Source organism: Myxocyprinus asiaticus, chromosome 26 (genome assembly GCF_019703515.2).
Source record: "Myxocyprinus asiaticus isolate MX2 ecotype Aquarium Trade chromosome 26, UBuf_Myxa_2, whole genome shotgun sequence".
NCBI classification, from domain to species: domain Eukaryota; kingdom Metazoa; phylum Chordata; class Actinopteri; order Cypriniformes; family Catostomidae; genus Myxocyprinus; species Myxocyprinus asiaticus.
In genome coordinates, this window is record NC_059369.1 from 20,614,119 (window position 1) to 20,640,820 (window position 26,702).

General features: G+C 37.8%; 1 protein-coding gene across 4 annotated transcripts in view; it reads right to left on the reverse strand.

Moving 5' to 3' along the window:
• zc3h18 (zinc finger CCCH-type containing 18) overlaps positions 1 to 26,702 on the reverse strand; it is a 60,987-nt gene that overhangs the window by 9,689 nt on the left and 24,596 nt on the right. For 3 of the 4 annotated variants that reach the window (XM_051657407.1, XM_051657405.1, XM_051657406.1), the window contains exons 10-13: positions 5,670 to 5,855; positions 5,373 to 5,504; positions 2,604 to 2,699; positions 2,096 to 2,335 (exon numbers count right to left, since the gene is read on the reverse strand). In XM_051657407.1, the coding sequence (XP_051513367.1) occupies positions 2,096 to 2,335; positions 2,604 to 2,699; positions 5,373 to 5,504; positions 5,670 to 5,855 (654 nt within the window). The remainder of the gene's footprint in view (positions 1 to 2,095; positions 2,336 to 2,603; positions 2,700 to 5,372; positions 5,505 to 5,669; positions 5,856 to 26,702) is intronic. The other variant, XM_051657409.1, reaches the window with a different exon arrangement.

The following is a 26,702-nucleotide window of genomic DNA, read 5'->3' on the forward strand; positions in this document are numbered from 1 at the left end:
CTCCTAGGGTATGCAAACTTTGAGCACAACTGTATACTAAGGGCTATGCCCAAAGCACCTGCATGAAACCATTCAGGCATGCGAGGGTATTAAAATAAATTTGTTTGGAATTGTGGTAATGTCAAAATAAAGTGAACCTGGGACACTTATGTATTCTTCGGGCACGTTTCAAGCGAATTGTACCGTTTCGCACACTTGAGGTGGTGAGTTTGCAGCTATCACAAATAGGACATAAATGCAGACTTGAGTGTGCTTGTGTTGAGTGCACGAATGGCAATCAGACCTACGCACCAGCAACTTTTCTTTCATCTTTTACTCAAGGTGGAATGTGTCACTTCAGTTAAGGTACCATGTTTCTAAATAACAGCATTTGTTATCAAAGGTCAATCAGAGAAAGTTTGCCCACAACAGTAGCTGACAGATAAGGGAAAATTACCCTCCACTGGAAAAAAATCCCTGCATTTAGCTTTTGGCAGGCATTAATTTCCCCCACTGGCCATGAAACAACCAAACAAAGAGTTATGAAAAATGTATAGTTACTGTTTACACCTGGTATTAAGATGCATGTCAATTGATCTGATCACATGTGGTCAGATGAGACACATCACTGTTTACACCTGGTCGCTTAAATGAGTCTCCTGTGACCATTTGTGTTCGGATTTCAAGGGGAGTGTCTCTGATTTCATGACGACATAAAACGCAACAAAGTCAGAATAGACAAAAAAAAAAAAGAAAAAAAAAAGGTGTGAATGAAAAAAGGGCGTGCTGTTTTTCCCAGATAGCTAAAATTGAATCTAAGCACAAACGCAACATTTTGAGCAGAATGATCCATTACTTCAGTGGATTACCTGTATTAACCTGAGCTGCTGATGTTCATGCTTCTTATCTGTGACCCTGCATTTGATCTTAGAGATACTGAAGAAGATCACTGAAGTTCTTGTGCTTGTGTATGTAATCGCTTTTTAAATTTTTTAATTAAAACCCTTTTAATAAAAAACGCTCATAACCAGCAAAGCTTAAACTCTCGTTGTAGCGCAGTGGATGATTGTCAGGTGAGGGGTGATGCTTCACTGCTGTCTGGGATACCTCAAATGCGATGCGGCCACATGCGTTTTTTACTGACTCCATATGTGCCATCACAAAATGTTTTAAGACCCTGTGTAGACCTGTAGTTAATGCTGACCACTTGTGATCGGATCATCCAAAACGCAACTTAATACCAGGTGTAAACGGGGTCTTAGTTCGCTTAGGCCCAGCATTCTTCATACAAAATTGAAGAACGAACTGGTGTGATACCATTTCAAACAAAATCTGGCCAAAACGAAGGCGTTATTAAATTTGTTTTGGTGGTTCTTAACAGTTTACCAGTGCAAACTTTCAGCAAAATTTTGTACCGGCTACTAAACAACTTCTTACTGCCACTGGCCCATGTCATCGTTTGGTGTGACCTGGAGCTCAATTCAGTTTAGATCAATCAACATGAACACACTGGCGTGCAGATTTTATTGTATCTGTCATGTGATTTTTTTTATTTTATTTGTCTTTAGTTTAATTATTCTTTTGACTGTATTCTGCCCATGAACACTCTTTTATACAGCCATATTTGCAGTAGTATCAGTGTCATTATAAATTACAATAACAGTCTGTATTATTGGCGTGTTAGCGCATTAGGACCATGAATGTAAACATAAAAAATTCTACATTATCTAGTGCATTTATATTACTTTAAATCATCATCATTCTTCAACTGATCTCGTGTGAATTCTATTTACGTTTTACATGTAGTCTTGAGTGTCCTCATATTTAAATGTTCCTCTTAATGCCTCCAACAGCAGTTTGGCCCAGTGTCTGCATGTTCACAAACAGTATGTCATTGCTCAGCAGTTTCAAACTTCTTTTTGGCTCTAATCGAAGAAGCACTGCAATGCGACTATGCCAGGGCCTTAAAAATATGATGAAATGTACTGACATTTTTGTTCTGCTTAGGTCAAATTTGTTTGGTGTCATTTCGCTTGTTTGTAGATTCTTACATTGTATAAATGAGGCTTTAGAATGCACACTACCAGCAATATTGTCATTTAATGGCATACTGTACCTGCGAGGTGGGTTGAGCTTCTGACGTTCTTTCTTGCGTCCTTCTCTCATATTGGGCGGTTCTCTTGGCTCTCTGGGTCCAGGCGGCTTCCCACCTGGACGGGGGTTGGGGGGCTTTCCCACTTCCACAATGGGCTTGGGTGGCTTCCCCGTTTGTGCAGGCAGTGACGGGCTGGGCGTCATTTTGGGGGGTCCTTTCTCCCTGCGAGGAGGGGGCAGTGCACCAGGCTTCAACAGGTGGCTTGAGAATGAAAATATATGTGTTTGTCATGCATGTAGTGAGTGAACATAAATAAACTGAACTTGGGGTGGGCTGAATGGGCTGAAAAGACTCAATGATCAGTTGATGAATATGGCAGTTCTTATGACAAGTTGGCAGACAATGGAAATAAAAGACAGTGTTACAGCCAAGTGTAATTCATAATCCAAATATTTAACTAGCTAGATTGGAAGTATACACTTACAAGTGTTTTGAGAGCATTAGTGTGTGTGTGTGTGTGTGAATTTACCCTTTCGTTGGACCAGGAGGCTGCTCCACTTTGTTCTTATTAGTGTTTCTTTGTGCTGATGGGGTCAGAGAAGGTGAGGAAGAGAAGGATCTGGATCTAAATGAATGTAAAAATATCATTATTAGTAAAGCAAATTAACAAAATTAGGGATGTCCCGATACAATTTTTTTGAGAATAAGTACCAGTACCAATACTTCATTTTTGGTACTCGCTGATACAGAGTCCGTAATCTGTTTTTTTTTTTTTTCTGAACTGCATATCAACGGTTTATTAAAATCTTATCATCAAAATGTATATATATATTTTATATTACATAAATCCAGTTGTCCCTGCCTTCTATATGACATTTCTTTGAATGCCGCCACACTGTCCATCTCTATGCACCACTCCTGAAATGAGGGCGCTCCAGCCGACTTCCATCCGCTAAGGATGACTTGCCTGCCGATCATAACACTGGCTAGGACCCAATTTTTTATGTATTTATCCCCTATATTAATGACCGCCCCATCGCCTAAAATACAGAGTCTGGGGCAAAATGAAATTTAAGTGTCCAACACGTCACACATAAAACTCTGAACCCTCAACCAAAAATCTTGGATCTTAACACACCACCAAAAAACATGGGTTGTGTCCCCCTCTTCTGATTGGCATCGCCAGCAGGTGGGTGTGTCTTTAAGACCAAGCCTATACAATCTAGAGGGGGTCCAATAGAATCGATGTAAAATCTTGAATTGTATAAGATGCAACCTTGCATCACTAGATGTAGACTTGATGTTTTTTAGAATCCTAGACCACACTCCCTTCTCCAATACCAAGTTTAAATCTTTCTCCCATAATCTCTTGAGAGGAGTTGAAGCTCTGTCCACCAGACTCTGAATTAGCAGGGAGTAATACACTGATGCCTCATGACCTTTTCCAAAAGCAGTAATCACCACTCCCAGAGTATCTGTCGCTTTAGGGGGGTGTATGCTACTCCCAAAAATAGTACAAAGCATGTGGCGCAGCTGTAAATACCTAAAGAATTGAGAGGGATCCCAAAATGTTGAACCACATTTTTAAAGGATCAACACTCCGCTCTCATATAGGTCACTGAGCGTATTAACCTCCATCACAATCCACTCTGACCAGCAGAAAGGGGACTTATTAATACATAATTTTGGGTTCAGCCATATGCTCGAAGCAACATTTAAATAAATGTCTGAATTAAACACTCTGGACACTTTTGTCCATACCGCGTGCAAATGCGGGATAACGGGGTGTAACTTAAAGGAATAGTTCACCCAAAAATGAAAATTTGCTGATAATTTACTCACCCTCAGGCCATCCAAGATGTATCTGAGTTTCTTCATCAAAACAGAATTTAAGACTTTTAGGATTTCATTTCAGGCCTCCTCCTCTAAACAATGCAAGTGAATGTACTCCTTTTTTTGACGGTCCAAAATGCATATTTAGGGTGCATCAAAATAATCCACATGATTCCAGTCGACAAATAAAGTTCTTCTGAACCCAAACGATTGATTACTTTGAGAAACAAAACAATACTTATATACTTTTTAACTACAAATGTTCGCTTCCGTACATCTCTGTGACGTGCGGTCATAAGCATCACGTGGATGAGGAGTCAGGAAGTGCGTCATTGTTTACATTGTTTTTTTATTATTATTATTTGGAAATGATTTATTTTATTTTATATTGTTTTGGACTGTTTTGGTTTGTGAATGGCGCTTGGTCTGTGCAAGTTTCTCTTGTAAACAATGACGCGCTTCCTGCCTCCTCCATGTGACGCGTGACCTTACAAACGAGCTTACGTCATACCTGTCATGAGCGCACTTCACAGAGATGTGCGGTAGCTAACATTTGTAGTTAAAAAGTATATAAGTCTTGCTTTGTTTCTCAAAATAATCAATTGTTTGCATTCAGAAGAACTTTATTTGTCGACTGGAGTCGTGTGGATTATTTTGATGCACCCTAAATATGCATTTTGGACCGTCAAAAAATGGAGGACATTCACTTGCATTGTTTTTTTGTGGATTTTTCCACTTTTTCACCCAATTTGGAATGCCCAATTCCCAATATGCTTTTAAGTCCTCGTGGTCGCGTAGTGATTCACCTCAATCCGGGTGGCGGAGGACGAATCCCAGCTGCCTCTGCGTCTGAGACCGCCAACCCGCGCATCTTATCACATGGCTTGTTGAGCACGTTGCCATGGAGACATAGCGCGTGTGGAGGCTTCATGCCATCCACCGTGGCATCCACGCTCAACTCACCATGCGCCCCACCGAGAACGAACCACATTATAGCGGCCACGAGGAGGTTACCCCATGTGACTCTACCCTCCCTAGCAACCGGGCCAATTTGGTTGCTTAGGAGACCTGGCTGGAGTCACTCAGCACGCCCTGGGATTCTACCTAGCGAACTCCAGGGGTGGTATCCAATTCACTTGCATTGTTTAGAGGAGGAGGCCTGAAATGAAATCCTATAAGTCTTAAATTCTGTTTTGATGAAGAAAAAAACATCTTGGATGACCTGAGGGTGAGTAAATTATCAGCAAATTTTCATTTTTGGGTGAACTATTCCTTTAACTTCTCCGGTTAGTTTGATAGAAAGGCTTTGCAATGGCAAAATAGGGGCAAGGACTTCCTGTTCAATACAAAACCAGGGAGGGGCTCTCTCAGGTGGAAGCGACCAATGCGACATCCCTGCCTGACAATGATAGCATCATTTAATAGTCTATTCTACATGACATTGACATGAATTGTGATGCCTTGCCTTGAGCGGCTTCCGCTGAAAGAGCTGTGCTGAGAAGAGTGGCTTGAGTAGGAACTCATTGAAGACGAACGTGAATGAGGTCGAGAACGGGAGGAGCCAGACCCTGTGAATGTTGAGGACCGGGATGAAGACCTGAAAGATTTGGAAAAATTATTAAACAAAAACACCACTCATCTTAAACAACTTTGTTTAACAACAACCAATAATTAACTCTACGGTGGAATTCTTTAGCCATGGATCACAAAAAACCATTTCATTTGGTCAAAGACTTCAACAATTCCATGGCAGCCATCTTACCTAGAGGAATTGGAAAGAGAAACAGAAGATCCAGAGGGTCTATGTCGCCTACGGCCACGTGGTGGGGAGCCCATGAGACCAGGCCTTCTCCTAGGAGACTTTGACCTGCGCCAGGGGTCTTTCCATTCATCTGGCCTCTTTGGCAGGGGCATCATCTCCTTCTTAGGTGGAGGCTCCATTGGCCCTCTGAGAATAAAAGAAAAAGGGGATTTTTCAGATTGGCATCTGACACTCGATCATTTAGACAGTGTGTTCAACATATAAAAACACCACATCCACCTTCAGCATGGCTTTTTTACCCTGACATCTCACTAACCTATTTCCTTTACAGAAGTTTTGCATTCCAACATCAAAACAAACATCTGCAACACTCTTGACAGAAACCAAATGTTTACATTAGCAGGCTGAATTTCTGCATTCTTTAAAAGAGCAGCAGTCATTGATGGTAACATGATAAAATGAATTCAAATAAAAAATGGGTTGGCAAAGATTTGCCGTATAACCTCATGAAGAATTTACCATTCTTCCCCACACAATGACATGTATGTAAATGTAAACAATATTCATTGACAACTACTACACTAGATCAATGAGAGATGTCCAGTATATACTACATATAATAAACTATAAATAACTAAAATAAAGCAATAAAAATGGTGCCAACTGCAGTATGTAAAAGAGATTGTTCAACCAACAAAGAAAATTCTCTCATCATTCTCTCAATCTCCATTTTAACTTTCACTTTCAGATGTGAAAGTAAAACTAAAAAAGGCACCACATGTGACTTTAAAATGTGAAAGTGGAAGTGGAGATTTAGAGTAAAAAAAGGACTTAAATGTTCACTTTCTAACTCACACCTATGATTTAACTTCTGAATATCTACAAAGGTCTGATCACAATTCACTTGCATTGTATGGACCTAAAGAGCTGAGATATTTTTGAGTTTGAGTTCTGCTAAAGAAAGAAAGTCATACACATCTGGGATAGCATGAGGGTGCGTCAGTGATGAGAGAATTTTCATTTTTGTGGGGTAACTATCCCTTTCAAATACACCACAAATGTTCAATAAATAGTCACATTATTAACCACGATAAAAAATTGAAGGTTTACTCAGTAACTTTTTTTTTTGTTTGTGTCATTTTGACTTACAGTTACACCTAGCTGCGTGGATACAGTATCATTCAAAATCAATAGTTTTCAGTTACAGATGCCATTGTAGAAATTTACCATTCACAATCAGCCATGATTAATTTAATCCAAGAATGAAATTGTCAAATAGTGGGGTGGTTACTGAGCCTAAGCAAGTAGTATTCTGCTGGTAATGTGATCTCAACATGGTAGCCCCCATGAAAGGGACACTCTCCATGTACATTTAAACAGCTTTTATAAGGTTACTAATATAACTACAGTCCTCATGTCATGTAAGTGGTCATGATTTGATACATACCTGTATGTTTCAAAAATACAGTTAATTTCTTTTAGAGTAAAACTCTGAGGAAAAAAATTACTGAGCGCACCTTTAAGTTGTCATGTGGTGTAGTTCATTAGCTTAAGGATTTACTATTGCCAAGCAAAATAGCATCTTGCCACAATAATTTCATCCATTTTCCTAACTTCCGGCTTTCAGTTTTTGTTAAGGTAGGTTGCAGAGTATATCCTCTTCACTGACTTTGGAATTCATCCAAATGTTCATCAGGAAGCTGCAGTTGCCAACCCGCTTCTCATAAATAGTGTCAAGCGTATTGATTTGTGCGTCAGTCTTATGGAAGCCCAGGAGTGCCATTTACAAAAGAATTTAGGAATAAATTATCAGTCTATTCATTTGAAAATAAGAATTGAATAAATCAATTTATAAATAAAGACACAATTAAATGTGTTTACTTAATTCATGTTTAAAAATGTCATTATTTTTAACAATAAATTTGTGCATTAATAAATCAAATTTATTTCATGTATAAATGCCATTTAATGTAGCAATAAATTAGTACGTTAATGAGTCTTTTAAATGCACTTTAAAAGCACCTTTTAAATTGCATTTTAAAAAGATATTTCTTAATTAATTTGCCAATTGCTTTTCCACATCCATTTGCCAATGGCTTTTCTTTTTCATTTTTCTTTTATTACTCCGAGAATCGAAAAATGCCATTGGACTGTTGACTTGTGAGAGCAACAAATGAATTTTCGACTCCTTTATAAGACACACCCCCTCTCCCACGTGCCACTTGAAGAGGATGCAAGATGGCCTGTCATTGGACGATGGTACCAGCAGTTTACATGATATTACTGGATATGGGAATCCCACGCATATGTAACGAATGCGAAGCATATCAGAAGTTAATGGTGGCTCGTTCACTGATGCTGTGAAATGCTGAACGCAGCCCTACCTGAGCGTGCACAGTGATATGTGTCCAGGATGGGAGCTGGTAATCATGATACTGTCAACAGAACCAGCCTCCCGACCCACGCCCTGAACTGAAACACGCGAAAGAGAGAGCAAGGACAATGGCTTGATTCACTGGAGAAAGCCGATGGACCTTCCAGAATTTATACTGAAGAAAACGCACATCTCCTTTCAGTTATATCACATTCATCTTAAAAACACTGTATGAACATCTTTAAATATTTTATTTTTATTAAAACAATTGCCTGTGTATGATCGCGAAAAGGAGGACTCTCCGAATGTCAGCTGATGATACAGAGAAGGCCAGCGAGCACACTTTTGTAGAACAAATGGTAGTGTTAAACTAATGTTGTGTATTACGGAAGTGTCTTTTTCAATTGAAAATTAAAAATATATATATTTTCCGCACCAACCTGCTGTGTATATCTGTTTATAATGTCGCAAATAAATTTTGTGCTTAATCTTTTGTTGTGCTCATCTTCATAAAGATGTTTATTGACTGACAGTAGCTAAACACACAGTAAACACACAATGTACACATTCTTTTATCACATTCCTCTTTTACAATTGTAGTCTGGATCTTATGGATTTAACATTTTAATTGTACCTGAATCAATTATGTTACAGGCAAAATTTTATTGACACAGATAATGGCAATTAAGATGTCAAATTTCCCAGATTTAGGCCAGACATTTTCCAAGAGGAAAAAAGAAGTAATAACCAACAAGTGTTTTACCCTTTCACTGCTAGAACTGTGTGAAATGACCTTCTGGTTGTGTAAACGAAAGATAACACTTTTTAAGCTTTATAAACACAAACAGTTTAGCAAAGTTTCATCGTGTCCCAGTGTTTATGGTCGATGATCTCACAGTACACAGAAGGTAGAGTATATGAGCTTTGTTCACAAATATGTTAGAGAGTGTGGGCATACAGTAATGAAACAGGAGAATAGCTGTAAGGTCAGGCAGAGAAACAATTGCTTTAGTAAACTTCGTGAAGTTTGCACCCCATATAATTAAATCATTACCAAATCTATAACATTAGTTTGTGCTGCAAAAATTTGCTGGTTCAGTGTTTGAGATATTACACATGATTTTTTTGACTGTGTGACATCACTTTCCACCCCATGAGGTCCAAATCGCTCCAAACCGGTGCCATTCATTTGTGCTGATTTATACAGTTAAAATGAAACTTGTATCTATTTCCCTTCCTTAGAAATAACAGCTTGTATCAATATGTTAGATAATACTCAAAACATTTGTTTGAAATTTCAGCGCAATGTTTGAAAACATGTTAGGTGCTGTTCACATGCTGGAAAGCGTTGTTGTTTCTCTAAAATTACACGCAGCGGCACAACGCAGGTGTCTCGACTCGAGACGTACGTTTAACAGTTTAGGTTCTTCTTTAACTTGACATGGCGTCTAAAAATACGAACAAGCAGTCAAAGATGTCTATCTAGCGCACGTTTACATTGAAATCAATTATAAAACAGCACGGATGTACACAAAAACATGCTCAATGTGAACGGCCCCTCAGTGTAAGACTAGAACTCTTTAGAAAAGTTTGATCACACTTTCCTATTCTTTATTATTTGTCACTGCACATTTTAGAATTTAGAGTAGGCTATTAAGTCATCAAAAATAAGAAGTAACACAAAAGTATGGAAATTATGCACTGACTAAAACTAATTAAATCAGAAACATCTTATATTTGAACTTCTTCAGAGTAGCCTTTTGTCTATTCCAGCTCTGCACACTCAATCAATTTCACATGCATCCTGAGATGCTTTTTAAACAGTATTAAATGATTCCCTATGATGGACACTTGTTGGCTACTTTTCTTAAACAAATACTATTAAATAAATAAATAAAACAAATAAATAAAAGGTTTGTATAGACATCTATAATTAGGCACAATTTATTTTTGAGTACAGAAATAAAGTGTTTGACCATAAGCCTTTAGATCAAAAAGTTCTAAGCTTATACAAATAAAAACTTTGTGTCCTTTTGGACTGGTTGTGTAGGCTACATATATTTAATATTTATATGTTCTTAATATTAATTTTATTTACTAACTTTACAAAAATATATTATTTGATTTGTAGTGTATCTTGCTATGTTTTACTATTACTGTAAATAAATCTAGTTTGTTTAAGCTTAAAGTAACCATTTAAAGTGATTTTAATAAGGACAATTTAGAAATTTTAACAAACAATTTCAGAAAAGGTGAATTAAGCTGAAAGGTGAGTAGTTTTCATCTCTGGTTTATATATCAGACCAAACCTGATATTTCCTGAAAGAGAGATGTATGAGTTAGAAGGGGTGAAAGATTAAATCTTTGCCAAAAAATGAATGCCTCAACGATACCAAACACGGCACAAACCAGAAGCGAGCACAAACAATGGAGACAGGTGAGAGTGACTGACATCGGGTTTAGCCTGTGTGATTTCAAGGCTCCCAAAAGCTATCTTGTTAAATACAAAGAAAAGAAAACGTTATGATGTTTCTTTTGAAAGCACAAATCGAGCACAAATGAACGACACCGGTTCGGAGCGATTTGGAGTGGTGTCACTGCTCCCGAAAAGTTTCTTGCTATATCTAAGGAAGGGAAATGCTTGCAGTGTTTCTTTAAGCGGCACAAATCAGCACAAACAGAGCACAAACGAACGGCAGCAGTTTGGAGCGATTTGGACCTCATGGGGTGGAAAGTTACATCACCCAGCCACAAAAAAAAGTTCATTATCTCAAACACCGAAACAGCACAAACGTTCAGTTTTCAATGGTAAAGATTTGGTAAAGATTTAATTATATGGGCAGCCAACTTCACGGAGGGCTCGGTACCTCAAGCGGTGAAGTAGGGTGAGGCAAATGGCGGTTGCTGCATGTTTCAGTTCGGGGCGTGGGTCGGGAGGCTGGTTCTGTTGACAGCATCATGATTACCAGCTCCCATCCTGGACACACATCACTGTGCACACTCAGGTAGGGCTGCGTTCAGCATTTCACAGCATCAGTGAACGAGCCACCATTAACTTCTGATATGCTTCGCATCTGTTACATATGCGTGGGATTCGCATATCCAATAAAATCATGTAAACTGCTGGTACCGTCGTCCAATGACAGGCCATCTTGCATCCTCTTCAAGTGGCACGTGGGAGAGGGGGTGTGTTTTATCGAGTCGAAAGTTCATTTGTTGCTCTCACAAGCCAACAGTCCAGTGGCATTTTTTTTAACTCGATTCTCAATTGGAGTAAGAAAAGAAAAATGAAAAACAAAAAGTAATTGCCAAATACCTTTTTAAAATGCAATTAAAAGGTGCCTTTAAAGTGCACTAAAGTGCATTTAAAAGACTCAATGTACTCATTTCTTGCTACATTTAATGACATTTAAAACATGAAATAAATGTGATTTATTAATGCACAATTTTATTGTTAAATATAATGACATTTTTAAACATGAATTAAATAAAAATGTGCCTATTTATTTGTCCATTTATAAATGGATTTATTTATTCAAGTTTTTATTTTCAAATTAATAGATTGATAATTAATGAATTTATTATTCATTCTTTTTTAATTGGCACTCCTGGGCTTCAGCTGGTGTTGACTGACAAATGGTATAAGAAAAGGAAAAGTCAAACAATAAAGAAAAGCAACTGGCAAATGGATGAAAAGCAATTGCCAAATGCTTTTTAAAACGCAATTTAAAAGATGCCTTTAAAAATTACTTATTAATGTGCTGTTTTATTGCTAAATATAAGTACATTTTAAAACATGAATTAAATAAACATTGAAATGTGACTATTTATTTATCCATTTATAAATTGGTTTATTCAAATTTTTATTTTCAAATTATTAGATTGATCATTTATTCCTTCATTCTTTTGTAAATGGCACTCCTGGGCTTCCACACTTATGCAAGTTTTTGTAACTACCAGCATATTAAGAACATTCCCAAGCTTAAATCATCATGAGCCAATTTTTAATTCGTAATGACAAAAAGTGGCCTGAAGTTATCTGAATTAACTCTATAATCATCATCTTTTGCTTCCAACCATCTTTTAGCCCCTTTTTTGCTTTAATGTCAGCGGTTCCTAATTACGTGCTTTGTAATTTACTATTTATATTTTGGCAATATTGTGTACACAAAATCGTGTAACTTGCTGAGCTGTAGTTCAGCAACATTCAGACATCATACCAGGAAACACTGACATATGGCACAAGAGAAATCAAGTCACTACCTCATATTTCCCACACTCTTCCTGCTATGCAGAACGACTAACAATTCAGCTGGTTTTTTTTAACAACTATGCATCTAGTTCTATGATGTTGAATCACTTCATCAGTGAGAAAAGCCCTAGTGTTTCATTGCCTTCTTTGGTTCAAAGAAGGAATGAGAACAGCTATCAATTATAGTGTTTATAATTGTCCTAAAGTACACCGTAATGTCTGGGGGTTTGGTTTCAGTATTGCTGACACTCCAACAAAGGTTAAATGATCCAATTATTTAGAACAACATCTGCAGATACAGAGAGTTAGGTGGTTCTGCTTTCTGCTTGTTTCAAATCAATAACAATTACTCAACTTTAGAAATTTAAATAACTAGTGTAGACATGTCTCCCATGTTTCAGAGAAATTGGTCTCAGTTATAAACAAAAAGCAAATTAGTAACTTACATTAACATTCTTTTTATTCTTCTTCTCCCCTTTTCTCCCCAATTTGGAATGCCCAATTCCCAAAGCGCTCTAAGTCCTCGTGGTGGCGTAGTGACTCGCGTCAATCTGGGTGGCGGAGGACAAATCTCAGTTGCCTCCACGTCTAAGACTGTAAATCCGCGCATCTTATCACGTGGTTTGTTGAGTGCATTACCGCAGAGACATAGCGTGAATGGAGGCGCACGCTATTCTCCGCAGCATCCACGCACAACTCACCACGCACCCCAACGAGAGCGAGAACCACACATTATAGCGACCAAGAAGAGGTTACCACATGTGACTCTACCCTCCCTAGCAACCGGGCCAATTTGGCTGCTTAGGAGACCTGGCTGGAGTCACTCAGCACGCCCTGGATTTGAACTCGCGACTCCAGGGGTGGTAGTCATCGTCAATACTCGCTGAGCTACCCAGGCCCCTACATTAACATCCTTAACTCACATTAACTTGAATCTAAACAATAAAGCTTGTCCCTTTTTAGCTGAACCTTTAGCTTTAACAAACTCGTCATATTCTTTACTGTGTCGAGCTTAAGGAGAGTCATCACATTAAGTTGTTAAAAGTTTTTTCTGCCCCCATTTTGACAGGAAATATTTGACCTTGATTATTGGCTGCTTTTAGACAATTGGCTGATGTCTGACAAATGCTGCTAAATGCTTTTATTGGCTGATAGACATAGATGCATCTCTATTTGAAAGGTTTTGACACTGAATATGGCATAAATGACTTCAACTACAACCCTCTCTGCTTCGTGCATCCTATAGAGCCTGCCCTGTGAATGCACAAATTGACTGACAGGCAGGAAGCACCTCAAAATCTTTTGATGGGCTAAACAAAGAAACTGACTGCAGCCTGGACTCACATTTTTGATTGCCCTTTAGAGCCTAGGGATGTCACAGGGCAAGTATGATATTTAATGGCACCTAAGTCAGTTATTTCGGTCAGGTTATAGGGACATTTTCTGTGCCATTTCATAAAAAGCACCATAAATATAGACGGTGCTGTAAAACTGACAGCAATCAGGGCTTTATTCTTTTTGCTTTAGATTTTACACAAAATCTACACATTTTTCCTCACAGCCAGTCATGAAGGTATTTTGGAACAGTTGGGAGTTTTTGAAAAAGTTGGTCATTAATCCTCAAGGCAATTAAAGATGTGGAATGCACTTAGTTAACTACAATACACTACTAGTTAACTAAGTGCATTCCATATATGTACACTATGTATTCGCTAAAGTATGCATTTTAATGACTGACATGATTCAGCCAAGAACCTGAACGCGGTCAAAGGAGTGTTACAGTGTGTCTAAAAATAGAACTCACTCACACTCAGATATTTTTAGATCTGGAATCTGATCTCATCTAATTAATTTCCTGTTTAGTGTGGAAAGAAATGGAAGTATACCATTCCATGAAGGAAGATTTCCTGCAGAGCGGTAACATGGCAAATCCCCCCTACAAATAAATAAATAAATAAAAATCCAGTCAAGCACTTTAACAAAAGAAAAAGGTTGGTGTATCTTATTCTTAATTTTAAGAAAAGTTAAAAATGTTATGTAATAAAATTCCAAACAGGACAAAAAATAAATAAATCTAAAAGTCAATGGGGGTAAACACACCTTATAATCCAAATAACAAACGTTATCACAGGGCAATTTTTGCAATGTGACTGTTCATGCAGTCTCTCTTACCTCCAAGCCATTTAAAACCACACATGATTGATTTATTAACACTACACAAGCTTAAAATTACATTGTGTCAATTCATTTATCAGGATCATAATGACAGCTCTAAAACATTAACATTCAGTAAAGGCAAGCCTGGAATGTTTCCAAACATGCACGTTTTCAAAGATTTCAACACCACTGCCTACGTTCAGGAGGGCACAAGTCAAATGAGCCCAACCTCTGTCTATCTTAAAATCAGTAAGCTGCCAAAAGGGTGATGTCATTTTCAAGGAGTCTATATATATCCACTAAGACATTTCCTCAGAGCAACAGGTCATAAAATGCAGTTAAGCAAACCTTCAGCAGAGCAGCTGCACTGACCGACTAGCTGCAGACCTTTCAAATATTCATTAATGAGTAATGAAACTGAAGAATTTGTGTACACTGCAAATATGCTATCCTATATGTGCACTTGCTTTAAATCTGCAGGTGAAAATGATTCCTGCCTCATGAAATGTATTAATTCATGTACAATTCTGTAAAACAAAATTAGGTCTAAACTTCATTCATGCAAGTAAATATGCTTTTATGCCTTCCAACATTTATTTTTATTTGATGTTTTGAACATTGTTCTTGAAAATTCTGCTGATGTAAAAATGTCAAGTTAACATTATCTAGCTGGCGTATGAGGTTTTGTTGAAAATATAGCTACGTGCCATTCCTGAGGTCTCTTTTTTTATAATAATAACTAATATTATATCAGTATTGTATCAATAATGTCATGCGCCATATTTTTCCAGCAAAGGTGTGTTTATAAATTTTTTGTGGTAACAGATATACATTCTAGCGGTATAATTTTCAGCTATTATTACAAATATCGCAGATAAAAATGACTAAATTATTATGACAAATTTAATGACAAATATAAAACAAATAATTTGCTAAAAATAAAATTTGAAAATACCAGGGAAAGTAAAAATAGCTGAACTAATGGCCAAACTTGGCCAGAAGAATTTATTATTATTATTATTATTATTATTATGATGCCCTGGTAAGGGTGAGACTCATTCCAGAAAGTACCAAAAAGAATCCTGTTTTATGTATTAATAAAGGCTAAATGTAAAAGAACACTTGGTCAGATTTGTAAATCTTTGTGATATAAAAAAAAATCCAGAAATGCAACATGTGAAAAAGCAGCAAGTACGGTAGTATTCAAAAACATTCCAGATATCAATAATTATTTACTAATGCATTTTTCCTGTTTTAAAAATTTATCAAAAAAATTAATTCATAAAGGTTTTTTGATTTGAATTCGGCACACCTGATAAGGTGGATCAGTTGACCGTACATAAAAATGGCCACAGTGCTATGTACAAACTTGTTCTATTGACGGATTCTGGAATATTTTCAGTGCATTGCTTCATCATGCCTCCAGAGCTCTTACTTCATATTCAACCATGAAATCCTATCACTTCACTGATCCAGTGAAGGACATCTTAACTATTCAAGAGTTAAGTCATGGCATTGTTTTCCTCATCATAGCAACCAGTAACTTAACTCCTGGCAGTTGCCCATCCCATGATGCAACTTTGTTTTGTCACACCTTCTTGAGAAGTCTATATAGGAGTACTGAACTAAAAACAGACTCACTGAGAAAGAAGACCGTAGGACAATGACACTGTAAATAATGCAGCTTGGAATTCTGCTATTATTTAGTCACCCTCAAGTTTTACCAAACCTGTATGGCTTTTCTCTTCTATGGAAGAGTAGCAATTCTGTAGATTACTGATGCTGCCCTTTTTCCAATCAAGGCTAAATGATTGGGGACTGAGGGTGTCAGTCCCTAACATTCTGCCAAACATCTCTTTAGAGTGCCACAAAAGAAAGTCATACAGGTTTCGAACAACATGAGGGCGAGTAGTGATTTTGCAGTGAACTATTCCTTTAATATACAGTATATTTTTAACTAGATAAAAATGTTTGTGGTCAAACTTTAGGTTAGCTTAAAAAAGCCTGGTCTGAAAGTTTAAAAAGTCTCTGTGGTAACGCGCTCAACAAGCCACGGTTGCCGGTCTCAGACAAAGAGGCAACTGAGATTCGTCCTCCGCCACCTGGATTAAGGCGAGTCACTACGCCACCATGAGGACTTTGCACATTGAGAATTGGGCATTCCAAACTGGAGAGAAAAAGGGGAGGGAGAAAAAAAGGCTCTTTGCTACCCTGAGTCAAATGACCCAACCCGGAAGTGTCTACGATGTTCTGGTGCAGAGATATATGTTTTGCTACTTGGTTGCTAGGGTAACCCCATCTGGTTGCTAGGCAGTTACTAAGGTGATACTCAAAAGGCTCTTTGCTACCCTGAGTCAAATGACCCAACCCGGAAGTGTCTACGATGTTCTGGTGCAGAGATAAGCGATTTGTTACTTGGTTGCTAGGGTAACCCCATCTGGTCGCTAGGCAGTTACCAAGGTTATACTCAAAAGGCTCCTTGCTAACCTGATTCAAATGAATGAAACTGGAAGTCTCTACGATGTTCTGGTTCAGAGATATGTGATTTGTTACTTGGTTGCTAGGTTAACCCCATCTGGTTGCTAGGCAGTTACCAAGGTGATACTCAAAAGGCTCCTTGCTAACCTGAGTCAAATGGCCCAACCTGGAAGTGTCTATGATGTTCTGATCTGGAGATATCCACCTAAGCTAATTTTAATGGAAGTCAATGGGTTTTGGTTGCGCTAAATGACATACAGACAGACGGACAGACAGACAGACAGGGAGGAAAAAAAGGACAAACAGAAAGAAACAGACAGAAATAGCAGATTAAAAGTCCGATCAGTAAAAAAGACATGGCACACTATTCGAGATCAGTCTGATGGTCTGTGCCCGAGTTTGGTGCATATAGCTTGAAAGCTCTAGGAGGAGTTAGTGTTAGAAATTTTAGTCTCAGAATAACAATAATATTAAGTTTAAATTGTAGATCAGTAGTTTGGCTCTTTCAAGCCAACCTAATAACTTACTTTATTGGAACGTTAAAGAAATAATAAACAACAAAGTCATATTTAGAAAGAATAAGCCTCAACAACCTCTGCATAATCCTGTAAGGTATGATGCCTTTCTGACAATACTTAAGTGTAAAGAGAACAGACTTGAATGATATTTCATCACAACTTTATCTGAATGAATCACGTTTGTGTAACAATACTGATAGCAGATCTGATGTGAAAGCACTATTCCAGTATTTATCTGTTCGGCATAAATGTGCAAACAAAGGGCAGGGTTTAGGAACAAGATCCTGACATAAAATAACCTTTTCTGTTGCATACTGAACTATTGTGTCCTATACATAGCACAAAGAAGTTTTTGTTTTGATTTTATTATTGGCTTGGCGTAGTTCCGGTAACTCACAAACTTTCTCTAAAGACACAAGGTAAAAAGTGGTTTTCTTTCAGCAGGTGCAAAATATCTAAGTACACAAACAGAAATGTCTCGATACCATTTTTTGCAGACCAAGTACAAGTACGACACTTCCTTTTCAGTAATCGCTGATACGATACCTAAACTAAAAAAAAACAGGGGCCTGGGTAGCTCAGTGGTAAAATACGCTGGCTACCACCCCTGGAGTTCACTAGTTTGAATCCTAGGGCGTGCTGAGTGACTCCAGCCAGGTCTCCTAAGCAACCAAATTGGCCCGGTTGCTAGGGAGGGTAGAGTCACATGGGGTAACCTCCTCGTGGTCGCTATAATGTGGTTTGTTCTCGGTGGGGCGCATGGTGAATTGAGCGTGGCTGCCGCGGTGGATGGCGTGAAGCCTCCACACGCGCTATGTCTCCGTGGCAACGCGCTCAACAAGCCACGTGATAAGATGCGCGGGTTGACTGTCTCAGACGCGGAGGCAACTGGGATTCGTCCTCCGCCACCCGGACTGAGGCGAATCACTATGCCACCACGAGGACTTAGAGCGCATTGGGAATTGGGCATTCCAAATTGGGAGAAAAAGGGGAAAAATCCCAACAAAAAAAAAATCCCCCCCCCCCCCCCCCAAAAAAAAAAAAAAAAACTAAAATAAAAATAAGTCATCTTTTGCTCTCACATTGTCAAAAATCTAACATTTCACAGAACAGAAAAACATACAATAATAACCAACATGTAAAGGCTGTGTATCAATAAAGTCTTTCTAGCAGGTCAGTCAACTGGCGGCCATCTTTGGGATGCTCCTGGGAGGCTATTTCCAGTCATGACAGTGCAGCTCCTATCTAACTGAATGGAGGAACACCAGAATCTCAAAAACAGTTGGTCAAGATTACGATCAAAGAGCATATTTTAAATCAGCAGTAAAATCTGACAAAACTGTTATCATAAATTGTGCTTCTTTACCTCATTTTACGTAAAAATTAATTAAAAAAAATCCCGAATTATTAAGCTAATGCGCATGCGGGTTTTGGAGTTGATTGACAGGAAATGTCTGTATCTAAAAGGTGACTGGCTTATTGACCTGAAGACAGGACTTCCTTTCTACATCCATTGACTGTTGGGTGCGAGCTCCTTGGTTGGGCATTCCAATTTTTCCCATTCATTTTAATAGAAGTGGCCCATCTCTGCTAAATAGTCTGGCATCAATAAGGATTGATTTCAAATGTAAGTGGTAAGTTCTGTTTCATTAACAAAAGTATTTCTGCATGTTAAAGAAGCTGTAAGCGATTTTTTCATGGAAAGGTATGCAAAAAATGTTACTACTCCCTGAAAGATATTAATGAAATAAGTGTTGTGTGATATCTCATCTGTCTCTATGACAGCTCTAGACTCCGTAAACAACAAACAAAAAGGTGTCAAGTAATCATTTTGCGCATTCTCATAGTATTGTAGTTGCAGCGAATTATTGAGGCATAATGCCATTTTTATGCCATGTTGCTCATAACAGTTGTCAGTTGAGGGCGCTATTTCGCTGCTGTTGTTTTTGACAACTGTTTCTGCTAGTGTCAAGGTGTTCCTTAATTCTAAGAACACATTCTCGTTCTTGCATTCTTGTGAAGTGTGACTTGTGAAGTAAAACAAAAAAAAAATCATAATAATCATACATAATGTAGCTTTAATAATCACACTAGGACATTTGTGCGCTTAATGTTTATGCAACAACATACGTTCGTCAGATTGTATTGGTTTATGGTATCAAAGCATTTTTACAAGTACAAATAAATGAGCGAAATATCAGGAAATCCCTGTAAACAAGTGAATGTGACATTTGTGAGTACACTTGCGTGCAAAACAGTGTTAAGAAAACCACAGACTCAACAGTATGACTCAGGTCATGGTCAAACACTCTGATAGCTCAATTAATACTTTTTTAGAAAATACTTTAGAATGCCCTGACATTATAGTGGGGTCTGGAATCTCACAGACAGTGGAATGATACAGAATTAGGAGAAGGAAAACTAAAGATCAATACATAACAATGAAGGAGGGGGACACAGAGGAATATACCAGACACCAACACAATGGAAAAGGGAACCAGGATTGCTTCCTCATGTGGCCTCTCCACATCTTTGGACAATCCTCACTCCATTAAAAATAATGAGAACATAATTAAATATGCTAGCCTGCTACGAATATGTTTCCAGTGTATAGCACACAACAAAACATTTTCTTAATCTGCATTTTGTCTTGTTTTCCAGTAAAAACAACATCATTATAGCAATATAAAATGTATAATAAGAGAATTGGTTTTCTTGTTTAAAGCATGAACCTCAAATTTAGTTAATGTTGAAACGAAAAAAAAATTATATATATTTAGTTTATATAATTTATGTAAAAGAATTATATAAACTAAATACGAATATATTATGCAGTATCTTATGCTAATATTTTAAGGATATTTGGTTAAAGATGTTTTTACAGAAAACAAAACAAAATATATATATATATATATATTAAGATGATGAAATCTTTTTTTCAGTGCATACACTTCACAATATATACAACAGACTAAATAGGCCTACAATAAAATAACCTTATCTTTCTAAATGTCCAATAGAGTTGATAACATTTTTTAGATTTCCTTGCTCTAAGTAAACAAAAATGTATGAAATAATTTATACTTATTGGAAAAAACCTATTAGAAAAGAAATTTGCATGCAGAAAACACAAGAAAAGTTACCCTTTTTAAATGATCAATGGATGAATGTTCATATATCAAAACATTGTAGATGTCATGCGCTCTAATCATCCAGTACTGGTATATTTGGACAGAGAATTTCATACACTGCCCTTTCCCCAATAGAATAAATCGATTTTGCTATTAAATATGCAGCAATTCACAATTTCCATAATTAAACACTGTTTGTAATGTTTCCTATCTAGGGACTAACATGGTTCTAAAACGTTCATATTTAGATTTTTTTTTTACTTTTTGCAGATTAGACAATTAAAAAAAAATAATAAAAGTATAAAAACAACCTAATGAGGATTAAGTCTACAGAGACATCTATCAGAATCAGAATGAGCTTTATTGCCAAGTATGCTTACACACACACACACACACACACACACACACACACAAGGAATTTGTCATCGTGACAGAAGCTTCCAATGCAAAGAGAATACAAAAAATTATACAATTGAAGTCAGAAGTTTACATACACTTAGGTTGAAGTCATTAAAACTCATTTTTTAACCACTCCACAGATTTAATATTAGCAAACTATAGTTTTGGCAAGTCGTTTAGGACATCTACTTTGTGCATGACAAGTAATTTTTCCAACAATTGTTTACAGACAGATTGTTTCATTTTTAATTGACTATATCACAATTCCAGTGGGTCAGAAGTTTACCTACACTTAGGTAACTGTGCCTTTAAGCAGCTTGGAAAATTCCAGAAAATTATATCAAGCCTTTAGACAATTAGCTTCTGATAGGTGGTGTACCTGTGGATGTATTTTAAGGCCAACCTTGAAACTCAGTGCTTCATTTGCTTGACTTCATGTGAAAATCAAAAGAAATCAGCCAAGACCTCAGAAACATTTTTTTTGGACCTCCACAAGTCTGGTTCATTCTTGGGGCAATTTCCAAACACCTGAAGGTACCACGCAGCCATCATACTGCTCAGGAAGGAGACACATTCTGTCTCCTAGAGATGAACGTAGTTTGGTGTGAAAAGTGCAAATCATTCCCAGCACAACAGCTAAGGACCTTATGAAGATGCTGGAGGAAACAGGTAGACAAGTATCTATATCCACAGTAAAACGAGTCCTATATCGACATAAGCTGAAAGGCTGCTCAAGAAGGAAGAAGCCACTGCTCAAAAACCAGCATAAAAAAGCCAGACTACAGTTTGCAAGTGCACTTGGGGACAAAGATCTTACTTTTTGGAGAAATGTGTTCTGCTCTGATGAAACAAAAATTGAACTGTTTGGCCATAAGACATCGTTATGTTTGGAGAAGAAAGGGTGAGGCTTTCAAGCCGAAGAACACCATCCCAATTGTGAAGCATGGGAGTGGCAGCATCATGTTGTGGTGGTGCTTTGTTGCAGGAGGGACTGGTGCACTTCACAAAATAGATGGCATAATAAGGAAGGAAAATTATGTGGATGTATTGAAGCAACATCTCATGATATCAGCCAGGAAGTTAAAGCTCAGTCGCAAATAGGTCTTCGCAATGGACAATGACCCAAAGCATACCTCCAGCATACCAAAGTTGTGGCAAAATGGGTTAAGGACAACAAAGTCAAGGTACTGGAGTGGCCATCACAAAGCCCTGACCTCAATCCAATAGAAGATTTGTGGGCAGAACTGAAAAAGTGTGTGTGAGCAAGAAGGCCTACAATCCTGACTCAGTTACACCAGTTCTGTCTGGAGGAATGAGCCAAAATTCCAGCAACTTATTGTGAGAAGCTTGTGGAAGGCTACCCAAAACATTGACCCAAGTTAAACCAAATAAGTGTATGTAAACTTTTGACCCACCGGGAATGTGATGAAAGAAATAAAAGCTGAAATAAATCATTCTCTCTACGATTATTATGACATTTCACATTCTTAAAATAGTGATCCTAATTGACCTAAGACAGGGAATGTTTTCTTCGATTAAATGTCAGGAATTGTGAAAAACTGAGTTTACATGTATTTGGCTAAGGTGTATGCAAATTTCTGACTTCAACTGTACATATACAACATATACAAACGTTTGAAACATACATATAAATGTTTATAAGTAAACAGTGAAATAAGATTAAAAATAAGATACAACAAATAAATATATAGGACACTAAAGTAGGGCATAATTTGTTCAAATATGTTATACACAGATGCACAGTCATGTGCAAGGTGATTTAATGTATTGTGCAGAAGAGATAGGATGTCAAATAAATATAAATGTAATATAAATATGAATGAATAGTTGAATATGCACATGATTGTATTACCACAATAGAAAGTATTGGGGGCAGTTTTAACTGTTCATAAGGTGAATTGCTTGAGGGAAGAAGCTGTTCTTGTACCTAACTGTTCTGGTGTTCAAAAGCTTTGTAGCTCCGGCCAAAGGGTGTTCTGGGTTAATGGTTTCCAAAGCGATTTTTCCAGCCTTTTTTATTACTCTGGAAGTGTATAGTCATTGGAGGGTGGGAAGGTGAGTACCAATAATCCACTCAGCAGTCCGAACTATCCTTTGAAGTCTTCTGATGTCTGACATGGTAGCTGAACCAAACCAGACAGTTACTGAAGAGCAGAGGACAGGCTCGACTGCTGAGTAGAACGGGATCAGCAGCACCTGTGCAGGTTGAACCTCCTCAGCTGGCGAAAGACATTTTTGCATATCTACATATTTGCTGTAGTATCAATCAACCATAGTATTGAGGAACACAGTTTCAGTCAAACACTGATGAAATGGCATTGCTATTCAATTATTGCCATTCCAAAATGTAAATTCCTTCAACTAATCACAGTCAGAATCTTTAACCTCAAAACACTGAGAAGCGATGACATATGATCAATAATCTCATCAGACAGGCAAACAAAAACTTGCCCAACAACTCCAAGTAAACCAGAAACTGTCATCATGCACACCTATGTGCAACGTCACAGGGAGTTGCTTCATACAAGCAAATAGTGAACATCCCACAGTCTTTACCACACCTTGGAAACAGTAACATTATGAACATCCATGTACACTGATTTCCTTCCTCAATTCCTTCACACATTATGAACATTCCCTTATTTCATGATCGCATGCTTGAAGTTGATACTGTAAGGAATGTTAGTAATGGAGAGCATTTACAGTGCATCCAGAAAGTATTCACAGCGCTTCACTTTTTCCACATTTTGTTATGTTACAGCCTTATTCCAAAATTGATTAAATTCATTATTTTCCTCAAAATTCTACAAACAATACCTCATAATGACAACGTGAAATAAGTTTGTTTGAAATCTTTGCAAATTTATTAAAAATAAAAAACGAAAAAAAAAAAATAAATAAATAAATAAGATAATTCACAGCCTTTGCTCAATACTTTGTTGAAGCACCTTTGGCACCTATTACAGCCTCAAGTTTTTTTGAGTATGATGCTACAAGCTTGGCACACCTATTTTTGGGCAGTTTCTCCCATTCTTCTTTGCAGGACCTCTCAAGCTCCATCAGGTTGGATGGGGAGCATCGGTGCACAGCCATTTTCAGATCTCTCCAGAGATGTTCAATCGGGTTCAAGTCTGGGCTCTGGCTGGGCCACTCAAGGACATTCACAGAGTTGTCCCGCAGCCACTTCTTTGTTATCTTGGCTGTGTGCTTAGGGTCGTTGTCCTGTTGGAAGATGAACCTTCGCCCCAGTCTGAGGTCCAGAGTGCTCTGGAGCAGGTTTTCATCAACGATGTCTCTGTACATTGCTGCATTCATCTTTCCCTCGATCCTGACTTGTCTCCCAGTTCATGCCGCTGAAAAACATCCCCACAGCATGATGCTGCCACCACCATGCTTCACTGTAGGGATGGTATTGGCCAGGTAATGAGCGGTGCCTGGTTTCTTCCAGACATGACGCTTGCCATTCAGGCCAAAGAGTTCAATCTTTGTTTCTCATGATCTGAGAGTCCTTCAGGTGCCTTTTGGCAAACTCCAGGCAGGCTGTCATTTGCCTTTTACTGAGGAGTGGCTTCTGTCTGGCCACTCTACCATAAAGGCCTGATTGGTGGAGTGCTGCAGAGATGGTTGTTCTTCTGGAAGTTTCTCCTCTCTCCACAGAGAAACGCTGGAGCTCTGTCAGAGTGACCATCGGGTTCTTGGTCACCTCCCCGGCTAAGGCCCTTCTCCCCCGATCACTCAGTTTGGCCAGGCGGCCAGCTCTAGGAAGAGTCCTGGTGGTTCCAAACTTCTTCCATTTACGGATGATGGAGGCCACTGTGCTCATTGGGACCTTCAATGCTGCAGACATTTTTCTGTACCCTTCCCCAGATCTGTGCCTCGATACAATCCTGTCTCGGAGGTCTACAGACAATTCCTTGGACTTCAAGGCTTGGTTTGTGCTCTGACATGCACTGTTAACTGTGGGACCTTATATAGACAGGTGTGTGCCTTTCCAAATCATGTCCAATCAACTGAATTTACCACAGGTGGACTCCAATCAAGTTGTAGAAACATCTCAAGGATGATCAGTGGAAACAGGATACACCTGAGCTCAATTTTGAGTGTCATGGCAAAGGCTATGAATACTTATGTACATGTGATTTTTTTTTATTTTTTATTTTTAATAAATTTGCAAAGATTTCAAACAAACTTCTTTCACGTTGTCATTATGGGGTATTGTTTGTAGAATTTTGAGGAAAATAATTAATTTAATCCATTTTGGAATAAGGCTGTAACATAATAAAATGTGGAAAAAATGAAGCGCTGTGAATACTTTCCGGATGCACTGTATGTCAAGTTTGACACAAAAACACCTAATCTCTGAGATCACAACACATAACATACTGTAACTTTCACTGTCATAGCAGATTTACAAAGCAATATACTACTGAAGTAATTCCCAAAATCAGGCAACATGTGGTAGTTTGCAGATGGCCCATTTCCACACTGTTTTTAGGATTTTCACATGGATATTTAATGAAATATTCGAAAGCAGCAGCCTGCACAATTACACGCTTGGAAAAAAATTGGTACGACTGTTTAGTACGAGGGTAGTAACTAAAATGTTCCCTTTTTAGTGGAACTAGGGCTGCATGGACCACTGTGACAACCGTCCCACCGAGGTGGAGGAGTGGCACCGTGATGTGAAGTGAATGTAATTTTTAAACTTATACAAGACCTTACGAAAAACTGAATTAAAGACCTGGAATAATAGTATATGAGTAAAGCATTACCGTAGATCCTTAGTTACTTTGTTGTGTATTCTTCTTGCATGAGACACATTAACTTTCAGTTTTTTATAAACTTTAGTATTTTATGCTACATTGCGCATTGTTCGGCAACGGCCTCTTCACAACGCCAGTTAAGCATTCAGCACTCAACTTAGTTCAAGTTTAGCTGTGTATTCGCTTTATTGTCTGTGCAGGTGTAAGTTGTAATATTATGTTTATGTTACTGATATAGCTGATTAATCTTCTCGATGTTAGGTGTAATATTATATTTATATTGTTGATATAGCTGATTTATTTAAAATATATAGAATGCGTTTGAAAAAAGGTGATAAACACACTAGGATAGCGTTTCAGTTTACCGGTTTTCAGCTCACGCGGCTCAGACGGGGCAATCCTCAAAATATTACTGCACATGGTTTTATTCAACTAGGTTTTTCTTCTTAAACACTGTTATAGTGCATTGATAATATCTTGCAGTGCTATTTATTTCTCATTATATTTTCATCAACAGTATGACTAAACTAAAATTGTTTAATAATCCTCATGACGCATATTTCACATCTTGTCTTAGTTAACGGAATTAACAAGATGAACACTGCTTCTGAACGAATACTCCACACTGAGGTCCTCTCTAAACCAGACACTATATTTTTTTCTGTCAAAATGTGTTTAAACATCTGACAATTGAAAAGCTTTAATAATACTGATAATTACAGTTGTGCTCAAAAGTTTGCATACCCCTGGAGAATTGGTAATATATGTACCATTTTTAAAGAAAACATGAGTGAGCAGGCAAAACACATTTCTTTTATTTCTTATGGGATTCATATTCAGCTGTAGGTTGTAACAGAATGGCACAATCATAAAACAAAACATGGTAACAAAGAAAAAAATGAAATGACCCCTGTTCAAAAGTCTGCATACCCTTAGTTCT